The sequence below is a fragment of the Squalius cephalus genome, assembly GCF_949319135.1.
Source record: "Squalius cephalus genome assembly, chromosome: 16".
NCBI classification, from domain to species: domain Eukaryota; kingdom Metazoa; phylum Chordata; class Actinopteri; order Cypriniformes; family Leuciscidae; genus Squalius; species Squalius cephalus.
Window position 1 is genome coordinate 16,609,361 of NC_137137.1, and position 19,155 is coordinate 16,628,515.

The following is a 19,155-nucleotide window of genomic DNA, read 5'->3' on the forward strand; positions in this document are numbered from 1 at the left end:
ACCTACGCAAAATCTGTCTGCAAAACACCATAAAATGTGCCCCAGATCATCTTTAAATCCATTCTGCTAAAATTAAAAAAATGATTAAAAAAAGACACCATCTGACCCATTTATACTGTATATAATACAATATATAATATATTAAGTGATTATATAATATAGTACACAGTAGTGGCCAAAATTGATGTCCGGAAGGGATATTTGTTTTTAATAACCCTACAAATGTGATTAAACCATCAAAATATGAGGAAAATTTTTTATATTTTTTAAACAAAACACTACTTGGTTGTGATATTTATCTTACAAAATTATTTGGCAAAAAAGGCAAACTGCTACAGGTTTTATTTTACTATGCATAAACCCCCCCTCCCAAAAGCTCACAGGAAAAAGCATTCATTGACTACAACATATTCAGTTATTAATATTTTGTTGGTTCTATCAATTATTATATTAGTACTGTCCAATAATATTATTTTTTATTATTGACATTTTTCTGATTTAGGCTGCTATTGGAAGCTTTCAAAGAATACTAAACTGTTACCCATATCTTACGTCTTGATGCTTTCTCAATCAACGCATATATTAGAGCTTTAGTGTGAATGTTGTTTTGTTTTTCAACAAAAACAGTATGGATTTATAATGTGTGTGTGTGTGTGTGCAGGAATGTGTTGACAGAGATTGATGAGAACCTGGCCCTGAGAGCCCTCGTACAGGTTTTCACTGCCTGCTTCCTCCAGAGAGTGACTGGACAGAAACCTCAGGTACAAGCTGACTTCATGAATGTGAATGTGTCATTTCTCTGGCACTGGCAAGCACCAAACCGAATCACAAAAAAAAAAAAAAAGATTGTTTCCAAAAATACGAAATCCCACAGAGGCCATAAACAAAAGAAAACAACGCAGAGAAATAACAATGCATGGCCTCTGTGGAGTTTCATGTGATTGGCAGGTCTGTTTGGTGCCACTAGTGGCTCTCAAACGACACAAAAGAGATATTTCAGAGTTGGACTTGTTGTGATATCTGTGTGCATATATGATTTGTAGGATCGTCTACCACTCAGAGCCTTCTTCCCAAACGTGACGCCCAGTTTACTCTCTCCTTTACTGACAGCACCGTCAGGTACAGCATCACATACTACATCTGAGAAAGCTCTTTGATGATATAGAGCATCAACAGTTTATAGCACATAGGGGGGAGGGGGTGGGGTAAGCTGTGCCACTTTTTAAGTTGGTTTCAAATAACCAACAGGTTTAATAACCAATTAAACTGTTATATGTAAATTGTTTACATTTATTAAATATGAATAAAATAAAAATTTGTTTATACAGAACCAACAAAATGTGCAGCAAAAATGCTTTGAATGTGTTTTATTCACATTTTCTGAAAGAAATACAAATTTATTTAATAAGAATTTTTTTTTCCAGAACATCTGGCACACTTTACCCCACAGCTATCATTTTGTGAAAAATACTTAATTATAAATGTTATTATTATAAAGATTTTATATCACATGTATTACAAGGAAAAAAAAAAAACAACAAAAAAAGCATAAATACTAGAGGATTGTTCAATAAGACAAAATCCTTGTAAAAAGTTTTCATTTAAAAATAAATGGCTGATCCTTAACCTGAAAATCACCTGATTTTATGAATTGGACACACTACTACGGAAGCCCTGAACCGCAACGTAAAAAAAAAAAAAAAGTATGTAAAAAAAAAAAAAAAAAAAAGTATGTAAAAAAAATAATAATTATGTAAAAAAAAAAAAAAAAAGCTATCATTTCGAGATTAAAGTCGAAATGTTTCGAGAATAAAGTCGAAATGTTTCGAGAATAAAGTCTTCCGTAGAAGTTGTGTGTGTGCTTGCCGTTATTTCACATTGCCGCACAGGCATTCATGCGTGTGTGTGTGTGTAAACTGGATCTACACAAAATAATCGCTTTTTACTTTTATCTGGGCTTTCAACAAAGGGGATATTCTACAGGTCTACCAACATGACATTAGGCTATAGGACGTTATAAAATATACTGTCAGACTGGATCAAGATATCCAGCTTTATGAATGAATGAATGAATGCATGAATGAGGCATTTATATAGCGCTTTCATATGTCTACTGTAGGCCTACACTTAAAAGCGCTTTACAATCATTTCAGGGAATCTTTCCTCAACCACCAGTGGTTATTATATTTAAGGAAATCACGGGATCCGGTCAAATGATTGGATACAGAATGATGCACTTAAAATGTATCCAGAACGTACGGTGCCTATTATAGACGGCAGTTCGACTTCACAAGCGCATGTATTTACACACACACACACGCACGCACACGTGTGAAATAACGGCAAGCACACACACACAACTTCTACGGAAGACTTTATTCTCGAAACATTTCGACTTTAATCTCGAAACATTTCGACTTTAATCTCGAAATGATAGCTTTTTTTTTTTTTTTTTTTACATACTTTTTATTTTATTTTATTTTTTACACATACTTTTTTTTTTTTTTTTTACAGATTTTTTTTTTTTTTAATACTTTAATTTAGCAAGGATGCAAAAAAATTGATCAAAAGTGACAGTAAAGTCATCATCATGTTACAAAACATTTATATTTAAAATAAATGCTGTTCTTTGGAGCTTTCAATTCATCAAAGAATCCTGAATCACAGTTTCCACAAAAATATTATGCAGCAAAACTGTTTACAACACTGACAATTCAGCTTTGCCATTACAGGAATAAATTACATTTTATAGGTCATTTTAAATTGTAATAATATTTTACAAAATTACTCTCTTTACTGAATTTTGTATAAAATCAGCCTTGGTGTGCACAAGAGACTACTTTCAAAAACATTTAAAAAATCTTAGTGATCCAAACTTTTAAACGCTAGAGTGTATTTGTAGACCTTGATCAGTTTGCGTTGACACAAAATTCATTTACTTCCCATATAAATGACTTCAATTTACTTTAAATGGATTCTTACCATGAAAACAAATCACTATTCTCACGTACATGTCAGTCATAGGCATATATACGGTCATATGACAGAAATTGTGAATGTTTCCTAGAATAAGGGGAGACACAGCTACATAGTATAGTCTAATTATATCATATCGCCAGCAAATTACAAGACACACTAAATCTCTTTCTTTTACTCATATACCACCCAAAACGATAACCTCATCAACCGACTGAACGTGACTAAAATATCGGTTTTGTCTCAGTGAGTGGCTTGACCTTTATTTGAATCCTTCATCCTAACCCTCCACCATCTGAAGTGTCCAAAAGCCTGGCCTTATCTCCCTCCCTCCATCAGAGCAGTCCCAAACAAACAGGCTCCTTCCTCCTGTACCCACCCTGCCCGCTTCAGGCCGGTCCTCTGATATCTATCTCTGGCTCGGCTCCCAAAGGACCCTGGGCTCTGCAGCGCCTCCTGAACTCCGGAGGATATCCTCACAATGCCACCTATTCTATATCCAGCACAACAGAAGAATAGCTGCAGGCCTCAGGTGTCTGCTCCGCCAAGGGGCTCTTTTTTAGGATTATTTGTTTGCGCTGGTTCAATTGTCAATGTACATGGAATGATTGACATGAAGGGGGCCTTCGTCTCTGAAAGGAGATTTGTGAATGCCAGAGCTTAGGTATTTACCTCATTTAGCTAAGGATAGGTCATGATTCTTGAATGCGGGACAGTTCATCCAAAAATGAACATTTTGCCATTATTTACTCACCTTCTTGTTGTTCCAAACCTGACCTTTTCTTCTGCGGAACACAAAAGAATATATTTTGATGAATGCCTGCTTTTTGTCCATATAATGATAGTAAATATACAGTGCTGAATATGTTTTAAGGGGCTAAACACCCCAGGTAAACAGTTTAACTGAAGTATCACCATACTTCCCCAGTTGATTGATTACATTAAGAATTGCATACATTCTTGTGTCCACCATTTTTTGTCAACATTTTCACAATTCACTTTGTTTTTAGGGATAAAATGTATCAATGTATCAAAGTCAAGCAAATGATAAATTAACAAACCCCTCTATAAATCCTTCAGAATATAGATACGAATAAAGCTGTGACGTTTAACAGTTTAGAAGCAGATCTTCTAGAAGTGGTAAATGCCTCACTTCTCTCTGGGAGTTTTCCAAACTCCCTGAAAACTGCAGCTGTCAAGCCCTTCCCGAAAAAGAGCAATCTGGATAAGACCATATTAAGCAACTATAGACCGATCTCAAATCTTCCTTTCATAGGCAAGATCATTGAAAAAGTTGTCTTCAATCAGCTGAACAAATTCTTGAGCTTGAATGGATCTTTTGACAATTTTCAATCTGGTTTCCGACCGCACCACAGCACAGAGACAGCGCTCATAAAGATAATAAACGATATTCGCTTAAATACTGATACAGGCAAATCATCAGTGCTGGTACTACTCGACCTCAGTGCTGCATTTGACACTGTTGATCATAACATACTTCTTGACAGGCTGGAAAACTGGGTGGGGCTTTCTGGGATAGTCCTAAAATGGTTCAGGTCATACTTAGATGGGAGAGGTTATTATGTGAGTATAGGAGACCATAAGTCTGAGTGGACATCCATGACATGCGGAGTCCCTCAAGGCTCAATTCTTGCGCCACTCCTGTTCAACCTGTATATGCTCCCAATGAGCCAAATAATGAGAAAGAACCAAATTGCTTACCACAGCTATGCAGACGACACACAGCTCTACCTAGCCCTATTGCCTAACGATTACAGCCCCATTGACTCCCTGTGCCAATGCATTGATGAAGTCAACAGTTGGATGTGCCAAAACTTTCTACAGTTAAACAAAGACAAAACTGAAATCATTGCATTTGGAAACAAAGATGAAGTTCTCAAGGTGAACGCATACCTTCACTCTAGGGGTCAAACAACTAAACATCAAGTCAGGAATCTTGGTGTGACACTAGAGTCAGACCTTAGTTTCAGTAGTCATGTCAAAGCAATAAATAAATCAGCATACTATCACCTGAAAAATATTGCAAGAATTAGATGCTTTGTTTCCAGTCGAGACTTAGAGAAACTTGTGCATGCTTTCATCACCAGCAGGGTGGATTATTGTAATGGACTCCTCACTGGCCTTCCCAAAAAGACCATAAGACAGTTGCAGCTCATACAGAACGCTGCCGCCAGGATTCTGAGCAGAACCAGAAAATATGAACATATCACACCAGTCCTCAGGTCTTTACACTGGCTCCCAGTTACATTTAGGATTGATTTTAAAGTATTATTACTGGTATACAAATCATTCAATGGCCTAGGACCTCAATACATTGCAGATATGCTCACTGAATATAAACCCAACAGATCACTCAGATCATTAGGATCACATCAGCTAGAAATACCAAGGGTTCACTCTTAGTCTGCTCTTAGCTATTATGCCAGCCGCAGCTGGAACCAGCTTCCAGAGGAGATCAGACGTGCTCCTACAGTAGTCACATTCAAATCCAGACTCAAAACACTTCTGTTTAGCTGTGCATTTACTGAATGAGCACTGTGCCACTGTTCGTCCGACTGTTTGTACTGTACTGTATTTTATTTTATTTTTCTAAACTGTTTTAATTATTCTTATTTCTTTTTATTATTTTAATTTCTTCTATGTAAAGCACTTTGAATTGCCATTGTGTATGCAATGTGCTATATAAATAAACTTGCCTTGCCTCTCCTAATGAAGTGGAGATTTTTGGCTCAGAAATGCATTTTGAGAAATCGGACTTCAAAGATATGTATTGTATTTAAAATCTACAGATGCAAATAGATAAAGTGCAATAAATTAAACAAACATTGGTCAAGAACATTTTAAAGGCCTATCGAAGGGTCGGTTGAAACTATTTAAACCGGAGGTTTATTATCAGTGGGTAAGTTAGGTATCCAGCTCAAAATCAGTTTCCAAAGTGTCTGATTTCTGCGTTTCTCATGTCACCCTCTTTCAGAGGTTCCCAGGGAAGCCTGGCGGGATCATCTGAGCTGGATCAGAAGTTTACTTCAGAGCGTGACAGAGAATGAGGAGGCGGGGGAAGATGTCAGGTGAGATGAGCTTCAAGACACTCTGCACTTCATTGCTTTCTTATCATCTGCCGTGCTGTTACTTGAGAGATTTCCCACGCAGTAATCCGGTATGTTTCTGGCCAGCTCAGGCTTGACACAGGAAGGGTGTTTGGACACAGATGACCAGATATTCAAGTACATAGCTGCTCTTCACAAATGCTTGTCCTGGAAAAGTACCCAAAAGGTCTATCCACACCAAGTGGAATGTCCTGAATGACTTTAAAATGGGTTGCAATACATTAACCCTTTGTGCTACATACATAACCACCCCTTAAAAGTCCCATTTATAATATATGTGTAAATATAATATATGCACATAAGTATAAAATATGTTTTTCATTTAGCCAGACATACGGTCGATTTGTTTCATCCTTGATGCGAGTAGACCTATTGACGCCAATTCTTTTCACATTTGGTGCAAGTAACCCTATACAGTATACACACAGACACTACCGTTCAAAAGTTTTGGATCAATAAGGTTGAATATTTTTATTTAGCAAGGATGCATTAAATCAATCAGAAGTGTCAGTAAATCAGAAAGATTTCTATGTAAAAAAAATGCTGTTCTTTTGAACTTTTATTTGTCAAAGAATTCTTTGTATCGTTTCTAAAAAAATATTAACTAGCACAACTTTTCAACACTGATGGTAAATAGAAATGTTTCTTGAGCAGAAAATCAGCATATTAGAATGATTTCTGGAGGATCACGTGACACTGAAGACTGGAGTAATGATGCTGAACATTCAGCTTTTGTTTATCACAGGAATAAATTACATTTTAAATATATTCAAATCGACTTCTGTGAATATTTCTAAATGAAAAAGCAAATAAATTGTTGAATCAAAGTTTGAAATTCATTGAAATTGACAGATTAAAGTAATTTATTTATTTATCACTTTAAGCTGTCCATTTCAATGTTCAATAAGAATTAACCTTCTTGTTTCTCTATCTCTCTTCATAACACATATGTAACAGTAAATAACTGTTATGTTCTTCCATTGTGTGTTTGGGTGGATGGTGATTTTCCAGGGCGTACGAGTCTGTCTTTGAAGCTTGGTTCCTGCTGGTGCAGTGTGGGTACTGGGTGGACACAGCTGTTGAGCTGCTTGTTCTGGCAGAGCCTGAGAACGCCGAACCGCTGCTGTGGCTCCTGACGTTCTTCCACCACCCCACCAACAGAGGGCACCAGAGGTCCCAACAAACCGTAAGAGATCTAATTATGGCGCTGAAGTCAGTCAACCTTACGTCACAAGTTAAAAACAGCAAAGTGAAGCAGACTGGAAAATTACTGATGGTTTCCTCCTCTTTGTTTTTAATCTCAGGCAGTGGCCAGAGAAGCCTGGACTCATCTAAGGATCCTGTTTCTCACTCGTCCTCCCCTTCCTAGTCACCTCAGTGCTGTGAAAGAGCTCCTGTCCTCCTCTCTTTCAACAAACCTCGTCTTGCATCTGTTTTCAAACTTTGCCATCTTTTCCCATGGACCTGTTAGCATTATCACTGAAATAACTGACAAGGTGAGGTCTTCACTGATTCAGTTTCAGCACATTGTGAAATTACATTTACGTCCACAAATGCCAAGGGTTTACTCATGCGAACCCGGTGGCCTATTCAAGACTAGACGAGGGCTCTGCGCAGTCCAATTAAGTTGTCATCAGTGCCTTTATTGATCCTACGCTAGTTCGTGTGGTATGCAGAGAACGACAGAATAAAATAGGCTGTTGGGTTTACAACACATTTAAAATCAGAAGCGTTTCAGTCTCACACACACACACACGCACGCACGCACACACACTTTAAAAACAAGTTTACCCCCAACTGCTTGAATGCTGAGAGTGGCTCTTTTATGGCAAGGTTAGGCTTCAACTTTGTTTACATACAGGGATAATTCATATTGATGATAATGATATTTTGAATATTCATGCAGGTGTTTCCCATACAACGACAGTTCATAGTGACCATGGGCTTTCAAACTCTGAATCTGACAAACAGAAGCCAAAAAGAATCATAAAAGTAGTTTTTCACAAATCTGATTTGTGCTTTATATTCCAAGTCTTCTTAAATCATATAATTTTTTTTAGTCATAATTTACTTTTTAATCTTTTAAATCTAATAACTTTGTCATACTTTCAACTTTTTATGTCAGTTATGACTACCGGTAATTAAAACAATTTGTCATCATTTTAAGTTTTAATGTCATAATTTTGACACATGCCAAAATGATGACTTTTTATTTCGCAGTTTTGAAGTTTTAGGCCATATTCCGTTTTAATCTCATAATTTTGACTTTTTATCTCATAATTATGGCTTAGTATCTCATAATTTCAACTTCTTATGTCATAATTATGATTTACTAATGCATGTTTATTTCTCATGTGGTGGAACCTTTTCTGCTTCTGTCATACAGGTACTCGTTTCTCCGTTGTCTCCGCTGGTAAAACACGATAATAAGTGTTCCATTGTCTAATTTTCACTCCTTGCATCAACAAACTACACTACTCTACTAGCATATCTAGAGGCAGCAGCCAGTGAGTGTGAGGATTCTCTGACGTTTAGTAAAACTCAGCCAGTCATGTCATTTTAACATGGCGAAATTCAATGAGGGTGTGAGCTGCACCATACATATTGAAATGCTTTTTATAGAACGTTTTTTATACTAATATATATATATAGATATATATAAAAGAATTGTCGTTACAGTCTCAATCCCATCAAATCAGCACCGAACTAGTGAATGCACCTCAATTTTTTTAGTTCCATTGAAAAATGAACAGCATATGGGTTTTGCAACATGAAAATAGATAATGATTAATACACACACTTAATTTCTGTGGTCCAGTGGAAATTGTGAGGGCTAATTACCCAAATGTGTGTGTTTTTTGATGCTGGCAGGTGCTGACTGAGGCCGCTGTGAAGCGCAGGGCACTGTGGATCCTCGCTTCAGTACGCTGCAGACTAAACAGTGCTGCCTCGCGGGATGACAGAGTTCATTCCAGGCTGAGGACGCTTCAGGACACCCTCCTCCAAACCTGAGAGACTCACATAAAAACTCCTAGCTTCGAGAGCTTTCTGAAACTATTTATTAGGACAAGGAATCCTGGCGTGGCTCAGTTACGCATCAAAATGCTGGGTGGGACGACATGGCATTTATAGAAGAGAAGCCCAGCTGCCGTTTTTAACTTTAAAAGCAGTGGGTGTTCTCCCCCTAAACCCAAGAGGGGCCTCCGCACTTGATGTATTGAGCCAAATAAAAGGAACACATTTATTTCTATCTGTGTGTTTGGATGACATCAAACGTGAATCTGAGAAAGTAAATTTCCACCGATGTGACTGCTGTCAGATCTGCGGTTGTATTTCGTGAGTGTTTGGACTCTGCGTCTTTGTTGTTTGACTGCGGAGCTCCGTCTAGCTAACACGCCGTTTGTCTTCGCTCACTGTCCTCCCACACACTCTTTTGACAGGAGAGCATGCCGGAGTCCTTCTCACCACATGATCGCTCACATCTGCGCCAGGGTTATTATAGTTTTGCATTTTTCATTAGTTTTTATTTTTATTTCGTTTTGACTTTTTGTTTTCAAATTCAGTTTAGTTTTAATTAGTTTTTAAAGTGGGTTTGCTAGTTTAGTTTAGTTTTTATTTTTTGAAAATGCTTAGTTTTAGTTTAGTTTTTATTAGTTTTAGTGTTAGTTTTAGTCTTTTTTTGTAATTTGGGTTATTTGTCAGGGGCAAGATTCAAAAAAGTCAGAAAAAGTATTGTGTAATAATAAAAACATAATACAATTTTAGAAAAAAATTCACACCCCATTGAAAATCCTTTACCTCTTACAAAATCCACACGCTGTACCAAAAATCTACACATCTTCTATACAGAATTCACACCCTATACAAATACCACAGCTGTACAATTTCCACACCCTATACTAAATTTACCCTATGGGGAGAGTGGGGTGATTTGTGCCAGGGGGGAAGTAGTTCCACCCCTTGTTTCTGGAAAACCATAGAAGAAATTGGTCATGTGACCACATAATTTTGAAAAGCAATCACTTTTACTCATCCTCCAAAGAGACACATGGCATGAGAGTTAAGCACATTTTAGTGCAAAAAACAGTTTTTTCCCTTTCAAAGTAAAATTTCTATGATTAAGGTTTTTTGATTGTAGTGTCTGAACAATTATAGACAAGTTTGAAAACATTTCACACATGTTTTAGTGCTTTAGTAGGCTACACAATGAGTCTATACAGTTAGCATGATGTTAGCTCTTAACTGCTGGATCATGCTAGTTTTTCAAACTTGTGGGTCTGGGGTGATTTGTGCCAAAGGGCCTGGGTTAAGTTGTGCCAGATCCAGACCACCTAGACCTACATACTCACAGGGGATAATCTTGAGAAGTGAGGAGATGGGCATGCCTCATCATTGTTTGACTTAGGCCTGCCTGCTATTTGTTTAATTTAGCTAACACTGATTTCAGTTTTGAGTTTGCACTATGTAAAGAGAAGTTTTATTCTGTTTTTAAGTGGCCTATGTCACAATAGTATGTTTAGAAATTAGCCTAGTCACTTTATTCTTATATGTTACATAATTGACAGACAGCGCTATGTCAACAGGCATCTATTGCCAAAGCCTTTTTGCCTGAAATGATTCACAAATATCATATATTGTGTTGCTATGGTGCTCTAAATGGTTGCTAGGGCGTAGCTTGATAGCTTCACAATGATCCTGAGAGACTGATTGGTCGTCTGAGTAAAATGAGCCCGCCCCCTTGTCTCTATGACACTGTGATCCAGAGTTATGTTCAATACAAAATCCCTATGCAATTGACCATAGTAGGAAAAACACATGCTATGGTATTCCAGGGTGACAATATCTAAATAAACCTTAAATTAGTAATTTTGTATTGAAATTGTCTTGCTTTCATATAGCATTACAGTTCATAACATTAAAATGTTCTGTTTTACTTCAGAAATCACTGGCACAATTTACCCCAATGTATTCCCCTAAAGGCACAACTTCCCCCGCACCAGGGGCAAGTTGTGCCATGAGACCACTTTTTCCCCAAAAGCTATATTTCTGAAACAATTTATTTCAGATCCAAAGTTATTGTTCTCAGGGATGCACCACATCCTGAAATATATGTACATCGTTAAGTTGAAGGAATTACTGCCATGGCCTCACTTTAAAGTCACTTTGAGTAAAAACTGGCACAACTCACCCCACTTTCCCTACAGTCAATAGCCTACTTATCTGGATTGAAGCAGCAAACATTAAGTGTAAAAGTAAAAAAATGACATAACATTATTTAATATTTGAATCAAAGCTTATATAGTGTTTTGACATCAACAACCACAACCAAAAAGTGCATCTTACCTCAAACTTGCGACTAGTTAACTTTCTAAAAAAGGCGCAATCGCTTCTCGGGTCGACATTAACACACTGACAAAATTATATTCAGAATTTAAAATATTTTGATACCACTTTTTAATGTGTGATTGTAAGGTGTTCACGAGATAGAGATACTAACCTTTAGCGAACTTGCTTTCAACGTCGAACGAACACTCGTTCTCATGGAGACGCGGTGTGCAGGGAGGGGAGGGGCTGTGTGTGTGTGTGTGTGTGTGTGTGTGCGCGATGTGAGAGACGTATGAGTGACAGAGAGACAGAGGGAGAGCAGGGAAAGGAAATGCAGCTGAACGAATACGCTGCGTGTTTTAAATAGCGTTAAAAAATGAAAGACCTTGACAAAGACGAAAACTGAGGACATTTACTCTATAATTTTATTTTATTTTAGTTAGTTTTGCCAAACACACATTACAGTTTTAGTTAGTTATCGTTTTTTTTTAATGCCTCGTTTTTATTTTTATTTCAGTTAACGACAATGTTTTTTCCCACCTAGTTTTCGTTTTTTCGTTAGTTTTCGTTAACGATTATAACCTTGATCTGCGCGCGTGTGTGTGTGTGTGTGTGTGAGTGAATCCCAGGGAAGGGCCTCCTGAATAGTTTAGTCTCTGTACTTTACACTCTAGACTCCATCATCACTAGTGCTTCTCCGTGGGTCTCTGTCTCCCTGTAGGACCATTTCCTCTGAGCGTTTTCCCTATTCAACCCTCTCAAGCACGTGTTTATCACTCAAAACTGGGTCATACTGAATTTAAACTATAAGAATATCAATAATGTCTTTCATTTGAAGTAGATAAATTGTCACATAATAGTTACTAGTATAACTGCAACCAGTTGAATATTCATTGAACAATTAAAAGGCTATTATATGAGACAAAGAAATGTGTCAAATCGGCAACAGAAACGTCCCAGAATGTGTGAGGTGTTGTAAAAACACTAACAGTGAGGATAAGGTGACATGTTTAGCATGTAAACATGCGTCATATTTCTACCACAAACATTTTCTTCCTATCTGATCGGGATTCTGGGACTGGACAAAAAAACAAGCTGTGCCTTGGTGAGGAAGTTCAGGTAGCCCAGCCTTCCAATACTTCAGAATGACACACATTTGAGTACAATATTTGTTTTTTAATTCTTTCTGACAATACAAAAGTATGACATTTTGGCTTTATTTCACATCTTCTAGCTTGAACATTGAATTGTTGCAATGATGGAAAACAATCGCCTTAATAATGACAGTGATTTGTTTTTTGTGCATATTCCATTTGTCATTTGTTGTGACAGTGGGATCCTGCTTGATTTCCCTGAGTTGAACATGTGACTGCAGACCAAACAGATCTGAAACCTGCAAAAGAGAAGAGCCAGAATCACTACAACATGAAACATTATGATTCATTCTCAGGACATCAGACGTAATATATCAAGGCAAGATACATTTATTTATATAACACATTTCATACAAAATGGTCATTCAAAGTGCGTTATATAAAATGATTTTAAATAATAAGGTAACACTTTAGTTTAGGGTCCAATTCTCACTATTAACTAGTCTACACTATTAAGTTGTAGTTAATAGTTAGTTAATATTGAGAATTGGACCCTAAAGTGTGACCAAACTTTCAAACAAAACCAAACTATCTTTTTATTTTTTACTATTTATAATAAACGTTCTACCTTTTCAGTAGTTTATTTTAAATGGGTTTTAAAAATACAAATATTCCATGTATTTCTCAATAAAAGAATGACTAAAATGCTATTTAAAATAGTTTTGGGGGAATAGCCCCTAATGGCATTTAAGTAATTTTACTATGTAGTATTTTGTCAGTAGTTTCAATGTTAGTTCACAATAACAACACTAATGCGTCTCCCAAGGTTGGCACAGTTAAAATGCAGTGAGATACATGTGTGTGGATAGTTGTCTGTGGACCAGACTCCTGTTCCTGCTGAACTGAGCCAGTGTTTCTACAGTACTGTAATCAGCTCAGTAGGCACGGGAGGCCAAGTCCATCTATCTCTCGCACACGCTCACATATGACTCACGCTGATGGAAGGATCAGATATGGGATAATACGCTTCAGCTGAAGGTGCTTAGCACTTCATTTCCCACAAAATATCTCCTAATGACATTTTAAATACGGCCCGTGCAACTAATTCCATTTTTACTAGCCTTGGATGGTAATGCATCTTTAAACACTTTCTAAATATAGTCATTTATGGCCAGCTTCTCCTCAGCTTCATATTTAACTCGTACATCTGTCATGACTTTAGAAGACGGCATGCTGGCCGCTGGCCGTCCGCTAACTCAATGTGCTGAGGTCCTTTTAAGCACAGCTTCCTGTCTCAATTGCTGTCTTTCATATTTCACCCATCAAAGCTAAAAGTGGAGCTGTTTTTACAGTCCAGAGATGCAGATGTTTTGGTCTGTGTGGCCGGGTCTTGCTCCATTCCTCCTGTCCACATTTCCCAGAATTCCTCTGGATTACATTTGGATTTTGTGGCCCAGCAGTAGGAGAGAGCAAAATCATTTTGTTTTTCGCACAGAAGTACATAGACTCTATAAGACGCTTGAGCCTATGGAGAAGAAAAAGGAGGAGGAGGAAGACAATAACTCCTGGGCTCCTCATCTCACTGTGGGCTCCATTAGCTCAGTCTGTTTCTCTTCAGCCCTCATTACAGCCATCTCCACCATCTCAGACTCAATCTTCATCTGTCATGCCAACCCGAGCGCTCTCGGCAAGAGTTTGTTATGCTCGTTTTGGAAGGGATCTCACAATCAGCTCATTACGAAGGCAACCGCGTCGTACTGCACTGCTACGATAAAGTTTTACTCCACAAACCCTCAAAGAGCATTTGCACAATGATATATGAATTCTCAGTCCGATGGGAGAGATCTGGAAAATATCAGGTTATGAAAACCAGGTGTCAAAGTTTTTTGGGCTTTTGGTTTTTTAGGCTTGTTAAGCCCAAAGTATACACCGTTGTTTTTTACACGTACGCTAGCGTGTGCGTACAGTCGAATGGGTAGCCTTTCAAAGTGTACTCCATTTGATAGCATGCGCGAACATAGCCGGTCAACATGTGTGCTCTAGAAAGTTTCATCTTTGTTTGTTGTTGCAGTCTCTGATATTTTGTTGTTGTTGTTCCGTCTTTCTAGTTTCATTTTTTACTGTGAAACAAGGGCCTGGGCCAGTGTCGCCACCTTGTGGAACAACTGGTTAGTGCAAAACAAATTCAGTGCGCATATGCGACCTGCACGTACAAAGTACATGCGGTTACAAAAATTTGCGAAATTTGCGTCACATGGACCCAGTACTTTGGGATTTAGCATGGCCTGCTAGGCTAAAACAGCATCTTTCTCTTTCCTGATTTGTTATGGAGTGCTCTTAAAAGTAGCTGGTGAAAGGCTTTGTACTGTTAGCATCACTGAACCAGCAGTGTTGTCATCATGAATAGGGATGATGAACAGGATGGTTGACTAGTCGCTCAACCACCAACTAATCAATTTTTATGTCGATTTGGTTTATTATTTTTTAATATTTTAGCTGCAGTGCTTTAAGAGGATAAATTAAGAGATGCAACTTTGAGGAAAGAGCCTTAACGTACTGTGTGATAGCATGGCATGTTATACTGTAAGTCTGATAGTAGCATTACTGACCTCAAACTTTTCAACAGGAGGAGATTATTTGTTGACTTTCTGTCTAAAGGAATATCCCTAGCCGTGATGTCATTTTCTTGAGCGATTAGCCACTCGACAACTGATCGGCAAAATGCTAACAGAAGCCTTTCTCTAGGTGTTATAGACCTCATTGGTAAAGACTGCTGAGAAGAAAGTCTTCTAATACAAACTAAACTACAGACACCCTCCACCGACTTTCTCTCTTACAAGTTGTCTTCCGTTTCTCGTGAATGCATAATAATTACACTTTTAGCACTTCACATCTGCATTGGGTTGAAGAAAAGAGGGGAAAAGCCATTCCCTGAGGTCTCTCTCCGTCTGTCTGTCATCCTCTCATCAGGTGCAGAACTTAGCCACTGTGAACAAAGAGTTCAATCACTGTTCACCAATCAGCTAAGCTCTGCACCTGCTCTGAGAGTCTCTCCTCGACACTCGTTCACCCACGCCGTCGTTCCTCCTCTGCATTTTCTTGTCATCCTGTCGGAGGCCCACAGAGAAAAGCCACGTCGTCTTTTATTTCTATTTTCTGGAGCTGCGTGAAGACGGTGCCTCTGGTTGCCATGGCAGCCGTCCGAGCGGCGGTTGTGTGGTAATCCCTGGCAATGTGATTTTTATCTTAAGTCACAAATCAGCACGCCAGGAACCCACACAGCCAGCAACATGAAAGGCAAAACCTGCAGATCCTCTTGCTCTCCTGCGATTGAGCACGCTTGGCTGGGCCGCCGATATGTCCCTCATTATCCCCATCAAGACGCATTTCACAGGCCTCCAACTTTCAGACTTCAGCCCGACACATTTCTCAAGAGTTCTCTTACACTTGTGGGATATTTTTACTGTTTCTGAAGTACACAGGCTGAGTCTTAAACAAGGCCTGCTTTTCACATCTAGAAATGAGGGAACATCTCTCTGGATGTTTTTTGACATCAGCTTTCAAACGCAGCTGAAGAAAGAAAATAACCAATGATGTGTACGAGTGTAAACGATAAAGAGATTATTTAAAATCCAGTTTAAAATATGTGACCCTGGACAGTCACAGTCACAAGGGTCAATTTTTTGAAATTGAGATTTATACATCATCTGAAAGCTGAATAAATAAGCCAATGATGTATGGTTTGTTAGGATAGGACTATATTTGGCCGAGATACAACGATTTGAAAATCTGGAATCTGAGGGTGCAAAAAATCGCCTTTAAAGTTGTCCATTTATGTTCGCGATTGTGCTGCATTCATTCACAAAAATAAATGTTTTATATATTTACGGTAGGAAATTTACAAAATATCTTCATGGAACATGATCTTTACTTAATATCCTAATGATTTTTGGCATAAAAGAAAAATCGATCATTTTGACCCATACAATGTATTGTTGGCTATTGCCACAAATATACCCGTGCGACTTGTGACTGGTTTTGTGATCCAGGGTCACATATGCAACGCAGCTAAATATGCACATGTGAGTGTACATCTTAAAATATATTTTCACTATTTTCAAAAAAGGTTTTGAATTTTTTTATATTTTAGGGTTTCATTTTAATTTAAGCAATTTTGTTTTTTTAAGCAATTCTTTTTTATATATTTCTATTAAGCTTTAGTTTATGGTTTAGTTTTAGCCATTTTAATACTGCTTCAACTGCCCTGGTAATAAAAAGTTCAGATTATTGGATATCCTCTCTATGAAAATTTACAGTTATATCCATGTTGGTTGACTTTTCAAAGTTTTATTCAAATATTAATAAAAGATTATATCAAACTACTTAACTATTGTTTTCCTCATTATCATATCAGGACAGTTTTATCACATCTTTTAAATTTATATCCTATAAAAATATTCTCATTATAGAAAAGTATTTTTTCATAAATGATTAGACGAGTGACACATCATTCACCCAAAAACGTATCTAAGCGCAACACCCATTATTCAGGTCTAATAGCTTTTTGTTTAGCGTGCTTCAAAACAACAGGTGTAACCTGCTATCAGAGTTTAGCACATTTCAGGGCACGTCCGAGCAAGGCAGGCGCCCAGTGTGTGTACCGAAGATTTATTGACAGCGGCTAGACGCTGACCTCTGAAGACAAACAGAATCAAAATGCTGCATTAGCGATGCACAAATTGCAGAATGATCGTTTTGACCGGCGTGATTCATCCAAATCAAGCGACATAAACCACAACGTCTTGGAAAAGCTGCCCGTCTCCTCCGAGTCCTCAAACAAATAAAACTGTCTTGTCGGCAGATTAAAAGCACCACAGCTTCACCAAAAACTCTGGAGCGAGACGACTAATGGATTTATCTCAGGGCCCATAAGTTGTCTCTTTCCCATTGGCTGGGCAGCGGCCTGTGCTGCTCGGTTAAACAGAATAATACCTTAGCGTGATGTTGAGATAGGCGGCTTCAAAGCCAGACAATTACTCTTTCTTCCGTTCACGGTTACCACAATATATCAGTCCTTCACAGCTTTTAAGGAAGCAACAAATTATGTGGACCCAGGGAATCCCTCCCTTGTGGAGGCAGGAATTTCATGCAGTAAGGGCACAGGGATCCACCTCTCGCCTAAAGCCCTGGATAAAAAAGCTGCTGACCCGTTTCTTTTCTGGTGCTTGGGAATTGTTTGAGGAGCACATTCCGAATTCATCATAATACAAACAGATCTCGACAGGCTTCCTGGAAAAGTGCAGATGAGGCAGGCGGGAGCTTCTGGAAGAATGTGAATGTGGCGTTGGCCAGGACACTGGGAGTGGATCTTTAATAACGTTGGGAGTAAAAACAAAAGGGCTTTTTTTAGGACTTCTGCATCTGAGTGACTTTTTTTCAAAGCAGCTCTTACATAATATACGATTTTTTTGGTTAAACGCGATTGACGGTTCATGAGCTGATTGTGGAACCTTTTTTTTCCAGAATGAGCTGATTTAAACTGTAAATCGTTTTTTGACTTCAAACTACAGTCAGGGTCAAAGGGGACGTGACACTCTTACCTGATTTGTCTGAATTCAGAGGATCATTTCCTCCACAACGCTGCGTGCTGATTGGTCCATGTCATCTTTAATGAAGGATAGACAACGGCGTGCTAATGCTTGCTGCCGGGCATCTTCCTGGACCATCAACTCACCGTACAAATACACACCCATGGCCTAGTACACACAGACACACACACTAGAATCAAGAAGTGTTCTTTATGAGGGAAAGAGATCTAAGCTCTGTTCCTAAACCTAGTGTGCTCCCTTACTGCCTACTACCAGAGACAATTTATATGAGACATGCCACTTCCTCAATCCTCAATACAACTATATAAGGAAAATCCGTAACGGCAAAGATGGCGGTTGTATGCACATGTCCCGCCCCTCCCGCTGGAAAGCCAATCATCTGCTTTTAACAGTCAGCAGCTGACCACTAAGGAGCGAATGTACAGTGACGTGACATAACTGCCATATTCAACCTGTGCTTTCGCGCTGTGACTGGCGCTGAGCCAAAGACGGACGCGCTCAGCGCTTGTCATAGGCTATATCACAACTGTTCAGTGTTTTTAACCACATAATGTTTATTTTAGGTTTCAGACATTTAAATACATATAATTGTTTAAGTGCTTGGCACAACACCGGCATTCTGGATAAAGACGTGAATGAAGTTGGTGTCGTGAACGTGAATCCTTGCGCATGCGTAGTAAAAGTATAACCTGTGGGGAAAAAGGCATTTTAAACCTTATTTTGGGGCAAAGTCATCAAACTTTTTCAGCGATTTTTATCATATTTTACTGCTGTTTCTATACATGCAGTTTTTATGTCCCGGTGACCAGTGAAAGTGCAGTTCTGACTCTCTGCCCATTCATTTAGATAGGAGCCTGGTCTTGTTAGTCCGAAATAGCTGCCCGGAGGCGTTGCCAAGATGGCGGCCGAGTGGCACGACTTGCCTAAAAGGACTTTGCTACTACCTACACAGGCAGCTCCCTTCAAAGGCATCAACTTGACTGAAATATCATAATATACATTTATACTGTAAGTACATTTTAT

The 19,155-nt window shown here is 38.4% G+C and overlaps 2 protein-coding genes across 3 annotated transcripts in view; one reads left to right on the forward strand and one right to left on the reverse strand.

Moving 5' to 3' along the window:
• Window positions 1-10,968, forward strand: part of fancc (FA complementation group C) — a 31,924-nt gene extending 20,956 nt beyond the window's left edge. Inside the window, exons 10-15 of the mRNA XM_079897033.1 lie at window positions 662-761; window positions 1,044-1,119; window positions 5,972-6,065; window positions 7,116-7,290; window positions 7,409-7,600; window positions 8,976-10,968. Coding sequence (XP_079753159.1) covers window positions 662-761; window positions 1,044-1,119; window positions 5,972-6,065; window positions 7,116-7,290; window positions 7,409-7,600; window positions 8,976-9,116 — 778 coding nt within the window. The 3' untranslated portion in view covers window positions 9,117-10,968. The remainder of the gene's footprint in view (window positions 1-661; window positions 762-1,043; window positions 1,120-5,971; window positions 6,066-7,115; window positions 7,291-7,408; window positions 7,601-8,975) is intronic.
• Window positions 10,969-11,944: 976 nt separating this feature from the next.
• The window catches only part of aopep (aminopeptidase O (putative)), an 89,755-nt gene continuing 82,544 nt past the window's right edge, over window positions 11,945-19,155 (reverse strand). For both annotated transcript variants that reach the window (XM_079897035.1, XM_079897034.1), the window contains exons 16-17: window positions 18,124-18,279; window positions 11,945-12,822 (exon numbers count right to left, since the gene is read on the reverse strand). In XM_079897035.1, coding sequence (XP_079753161.1) covers window positions 18,139-18,279 — 141 coding nt within the window. In that variant the 3' untranslated portion in view covers window positions 11,945-12,822; window positions 18,124-18,138. The remainder of the gene's footprint in view (window positions 12,823-18,123; window positions 18,280-19,155) is intronic.